This window comes from Sinohyriopsis cumingii, chromosome 7, assembly GCF_028554795.1.
Source record: "Sinohyriopsis cumingii isolate HCF-2022 chromosome 7, ASM2855479v2, whole genome shotgun sequence".
In the NCBI taxonomy this organism is placed as follows: Eukaryota; Metazoa; Mollusca; class Bivalvia; order Unionida; family Unionidae; genus Sinohyriopsis; species Sinohyriopsis cumingii.
In genome coordinates this window covers 105,834,799-105,840,798 of record NC_142967.1, presented here as the reverse complement: position 1 = coordinate 105,840,798, position 6,000 = coordinate 105,834,799, and the positions used below count along the sequence as shown (strand labels likewise).

The window sequence follows — 6,000 nt, the reverse complement described above, 5'->3', positions numbered from 1 at the left end:
AGAAGTTCAAAATGTGTTAAAAATAAATTCAAAACTTTCCTTATAATAGGAATGAAAATCTAATCCATTAATTGGTATAATTTAAAAATAGGCCTATTAATTTTCATGTGCCAGTTTTAAAAGATTTCTGCTTAAACTTCCTTAAACAAGTTTCTGTTAAAAGTCATATTTGATAAAGACACATGCTAAAAATAAGGTCTTGGGACTTACTCGTGGCATCTAAATAGACAATTTTGTTTGATTTGGCTTTATACATTTTATAAAAAAAATTCTTATAAGGAGAGTGTAGCAAATTCCACATTTACAGACATCACTAAATTATGGCTCTCTCCTTCCCCTTGAGTTGGTGTGGAAGAGACAAAACTAATCCTACCTATGTGTTTGGTATTTCCATCACCACTGAGATGTCTTTTGAATGCCATCTGCATGTCCTTAACAGTGTTTGGTAGTATATCAATGAAATGGATTTCCTGCAGACCCTGGCTAGTTCTTGTTTTGCTGTAACGAATCACTGCCTTGACATACTGCTCTGTGCACACATCTCTTGGTACTGCAAATATTCCTGTTGAAGAATAGTTGAAAAGAAGCAATACAAAAGAATTTTCATCATTTGGGAAGGCTCAATGGGTCTTTACTTATGCAAATTCTTAATTGGAAAGGTTCAGACAAAGATACTCTTGAATCTTGCCAAAGTACTTCAAGTATCTTTAGGAAAGAAGAATGATGATTCATAAGTTACTGTTCTCTAAAAAAATATTCTGCAAAAGTAAGCTTGGATCAGGGCTGCAAAAAGAAAGCATGATACAATGATTTCCTACCAAATCATGGATAATAAAACTATCTAAAATCCATTTACAATGTTTTAATGTACCTGGGATTATTTGAGTTTTCATTATTCCCCAAAATTCAAATTATCCATAACATAGTTTCTTTCTAATAATAACTGTGTAGAACAGGTCCAAGAATAAATCAGAAAACAATCCATTACAAAAACGCTCATTTACTTTGTAATCAAGACACTGTACAATTATGCACTCTCAGCCTAATTTTCCAGGATCTTTTCATGAATTTACCTTCTGTATTCAAGGAAAACCCTATGTTGATGCAGCCATCCATTCAGGAGTAGCAATAATAAAATTTTCAAGATGGCTGCTGTAGTCCTCTGAGAAGTCTTATGGTGAAAGCACCATTACAATATGATTTTCTGTTCAAGTAGAATTATGATAAGATTTTTTAAATGGCTCCCATGGCAGCCATACTGGATGTCAGACTGGCATCATTTTTATTCAGGACCAACTAGACAAGCTAAGAAGGTTTAACATGAAAATCTAATGCTGATATTAACATATATTCAAAAGGAGTAGCAGTAACAGATTGTCAAGATGACTGCTATCGAGGCCATATTTGATGTTGGATCAGCACCATTTTCATTTAGGACCATCTAGAACTATAAGCAGTCTTGTAGTGAAAACCCATTTTGGGTGTAGAACTCGTGTTGCTGATGTATATCAAGTACTTTTCCAGGAGGAAAATACCTGACTGACAAATGAAAATTCTCTCTTCCAGAATTCAATCAGCCCTTCATGGTGCACCCTGCACAAACAAAAGGAATACTCACCATCACAGAAACACAGGAGACAAAAATGCAGGATGGAGTCCACATAGCCCACATTTTAAGCAATGATGATTTGGCCTAGTGAGAAGATGCCTCTGCTCTGATGGCTAACAAAAGTAATAGAAGATGAATGAGTTACGTAGCTCAATAAGGCAGCAATGGCACAAACCTCATGGGTATTTATTTTCATCCAAGACAGGTCCCCATCAGCAAAGGACTGGTAAGCTCTCTTAATAGTTAATGCAATGCACCTAAAGGCTGCCAAGTAAAAATGCAGAACTGGACATAAAGGTCTATCTTGGTATTGCCCAGATACAACTGAGATTGGGGATCTCAGTTAAAAGTAAAGCAACTGAAGGAAGCTGGGTTTCTCCTAATAAAACTTGGCCAGCAAAGGAGAGAAACTGACTCAAAATTCTCACTGAACCTGAAACAGTCCAGCTCAAGTGACAGGGCATGGAGCTCACTCCTTCATCTCACAGATAAAAAGGCAAGCAAAAAAGAAAAGTCTTGGTCCTCAAAGAAAGCTTACCCCAAATGTTCATGTGATGTGATTTGTGATGTGATTTTGATTTTTAACGTAGCTTTAACAATTTCTCAGTCATACTGCTACGATGTCTGCAATGTGGCAGTTTATAGTGATGTCTAGCACTGGGGCATCATGCTGCAGACATGTAGCATGATGTCCCACCCAGTCACATTATCCTGACACTGGGCCAACCAGTCCTAACACTAACCTCTTAATGCTGAGCGCCAAGCAAGGCAGCTGTTAGTACCATTTTTGTAAGTCTTTGGTATGACTCGGCCAGGGATCGAACCCACGACCTCCTGCATCTGAGGTGGATGCTCTAACCACTAGGCCACTGGAGCGGTCCCAAATGTTCATAATGGAGTGTCTGAGAGACGGTGCATGTGTGGCTCTTTGTTTCTTGGGGTATGCACCACCCACATCTTGTCACTGTTGCTTGGATGGGGAATTGCCCACTGTTTTAGAAGGTGCTGGAAATCCCAACTGAGAGAACTCTGATAATGCAAGGAGTCTCTGTGCAGTTTCCATGCTGCTAGAAGTAGAAACCAGAGCAGAAAAAGTGAAGCTTGACTAAGGAACCAGGCCAGGTCTGTTGCTGCCATCAAGATCCCAGCAGAGATTGAAAAAGATAAGGTGACAACTCTGTCTTTCTCTCAACACTTCAACTGGGACAAGATCTAGTCTGTTCTGTCCAGTTGGAAATGGATTTTCCCTCTGTCCATTAGAAAATTCATCCCAGTGTTGACAACATTTTGAGATGGCCTGAGCTCTGATTTCTCTAAGTTTGGTAGAAGACCAAGCCTGGTCATTGTGGACCAATAGCAAGATGGGTCTAGTCCGAAGGACCCTATACTGCCTTTGTGGATCAACTAATCATCAAAATACTGGGAGATTGGGACACATAATCACCTAAAATGATCTGCAACCACTCTTATTATCCTAGTAAAAGCTCTGTGTGTGCAGGTTTGGTTGAATGGCAAAGTTTAGAGTTGGAAGACCTCTCCATCCAAACAAAATCTGAGCTCCTTCCTGTGTGGAAGAAAGATAGGGATGTGAAGATATACATTCTGAAGATCAGTGGAGACCACCCAAGTGCCAGGTCCTATGGCACTTCTGACCAAGTCTGTGGTATCCATCTGGTATGACTCCTACAGCATAAATCTGAGATGAAAGGTAGAAAATTAGATGAGACTTTCCCCCTTTCTTAGAAAACCAGGACAATCCAGGAATAGATGGCTGGACATTGGTCATTTAACACCCTCTCTACTGCTTCTTTCCCAAAAAGGAATGGACCTCCTCCTTTAATTGGCAGATGTGGGGCACCTTACTAAAAGAGGTAGATCCCAGAACTGAAGCTGCTAACCATCTTTAAGACAGAAATTACCAAATCACTGGCAGTTATGCCTTCAAAAAGAGGTTTATTCTGAAGATTCTGCTTCTGGGCTGGTGTCAAAGAACCTGACAAGGATGCAAGAGACAGGTGCTGATGGTCTCTCAAATCCTGAGTGGCCACAGAGGGGATGAACACTCCAAATAGTATCTAGCTTATGGGAAGGGGTAGCACCCAGAAGGGTCTTCTGCTCTCTAATAAGACCTTGGAAGCATCCAAGACCACATCCCTGTGGAAGTAGAGAAGCTTTGCTGACGAAGTCATGGACAAGGGCAATGCATGCTTACAAGTTTCTGACACCACTTCCAACAAACAATGGACAGTCAGTGGTGACAGAGATTTCTCTTGGTTGGAGGAGAAACTTCATCTGGCAATTCCTGCTCCAGTGTTCATTGACTGCTTAAAGCAGTGGTCTCCACTGATGGCTTTGGACAATTTTCTGTCTGCCAAGAGCATTTTGAGAAAGAACGTCTATCTCCTTCCTTCCTTTCAGACCCAACCTTGTACAGTGAAGTAGGTCTACAGCCCACATGCAGGGTCTTACTAATATGCAACCAAGGTTTAGAAGTCAATGGGTGAATCTAGGGAAATGGCCAATTACTTCCTTGTGGAGTAAAGCCCCACATCCTATAGGGATTTAAAGAAATAATAGAAAAGAGGGATGTTGATCCAAGTCCTTGTGTTAAAATGGTAGTTTGGAGGGAGGGTGGACTTGGCCAGATCCCTATCTCAGTACCGCACTGGCTTCAATGACCTGGTGCCTGGCACCTGGTATTCTGTGCCCAGTCACCAGGCAAGGACTCTACTGGTGACTCAGATCTATATAACAATTCATTCCTGGATCTGATAAACTCAGATCTGACCACTCTCCTCTCTGAGGACAAGATCCTATCACCAGCAACTTGTCCCTTGGACTGAAAGGGTGCTGCTCCCCCTTACACAGGGGCTCACTCACTATTAGCCCTTACAGAGAAGTGTATGGTTCTCATGCTTTTTTAAAGATAAATTTCCAGGTATTTACGAAACAAAATTATTTTTTTCAAATTAAAATTAAAATTAATTTTTTCAAGGTTCACATATGACCATTACTGAATGGAATTAAAGAACATTTTAGCCTATAACATGCATTTTTTATATCAAAAGATGTTTCTCTTTCAAGACTCTCCCAAAACATCTGAGTAAAATATGTGATCATGCACTAAACCACAAAATGTATCACTAGAAACAAAGTTTGACTATTGTTTATTCATATAAATTGGAATGTAAAGTCAATTCAATTTACAGAATAAAAAAAATTTAATTTTACTTTGCTGAACTGCATAATCTGTTGGTACATGGAAACAATAACATAATGAACATAAATTAAGTTTGTTTCCTCTTAAACCTTTAATTCTAAAGAAATCAGAATAATCAGCTGTAAATCATGATAACAATATCTATATGCATGTTATACAAAGTAAACATTTCCTATCAAAGTATAATAAGGCAAAAAACAGAGTATTATAATCTCAACTAATAAAGAGAAGGTTTAAACCTTGAATTAATCTATGCTAATAAAACATCAACCAGGATTTTTCAAGCAACCTAAACTCATTGTGATGATTTGGTAAAAAAAATGCCTCATTTCAAAAGTCCTAATTACACAAGGTTTATTTCAATTTTGACAACAAGACCTAAAAAATTACATAATACTGTATAAACAAGGACTACATTTTCTGTAAAAGCAACACATGTCTGCTTGTACTGTGATAAATCAGTCCCCAAACCTATATTGATATTCATTTGAGCTAATGTATCATTTCTTAATATATAATAAATGGGGTGACCTATTTAAGACCTGTACTCAATACTTCAGGCTATTTGTCACAATATGATAGTTTAGCACCAAAGTTCAGCTCAGAGATTCAATATTTTGCGCTAAAAATCTGACTATAATGAATGGCATTCCATTTTCTAATCTGGATTTCCTCCAAATATTCTGACAACAATTTTTGCATTTGGACATTTATGTTACGGTGTGGGGTCTGAACCAATTTGCCTATATAAAAATTGGAATTTGACACCACCATGCAGTAGCATCATACAGTAGTGACTTAACAGTGTACCTAGCAAACTTAATTCATGTTACATTCAGTAATACTTGCATGAAATCAATAGCAAAATGATATATTTTCTCAGAAATTTAAGTACATGTATTATAATTGTTGTATCTATAATCCACTGAGAGACAAGATGAAATTACAGCATAGGTGAAACCTGACCTGGTACTTCCTATTTGCAGTGCTAGTCACATGACTACATAAATCTCAACCTGCAAGATTGGAAGCCCAATAGTCATACGATATCAATAACAAACTGCTTTCTAATGTTGTTGTAACAAATATATTAAATAAAAGTCACTCATAGTTCTGCAAATCACAAAAGGACATATAATTCTCAACATACTTATTTGAAGAACAATGACAA

General features: G+C 38.0%; 1 protein-coding gene across 1 annotated transcript in view; it reads right to left on the bottom strand.

Annotated features, from left to right (window-relative positions):
- Positions 1–272: 272 nt before the first annotated feature.
- The window catches only part of LOC149795881 (uncharacterized), a 50,993-nt gene continuing 45,265 nt past the window's right edge, over positions 273–6,000 (bottom strand). Inside the window, exon 12 of the mRNA XM_089963876.1 lies at positions 273–562. Coding sequence (XP_089820002.1) covers positions 273–562 — 290 coding nt within the window. The remainder of the gene's footprint in view (positions 563–6,000) is intronic.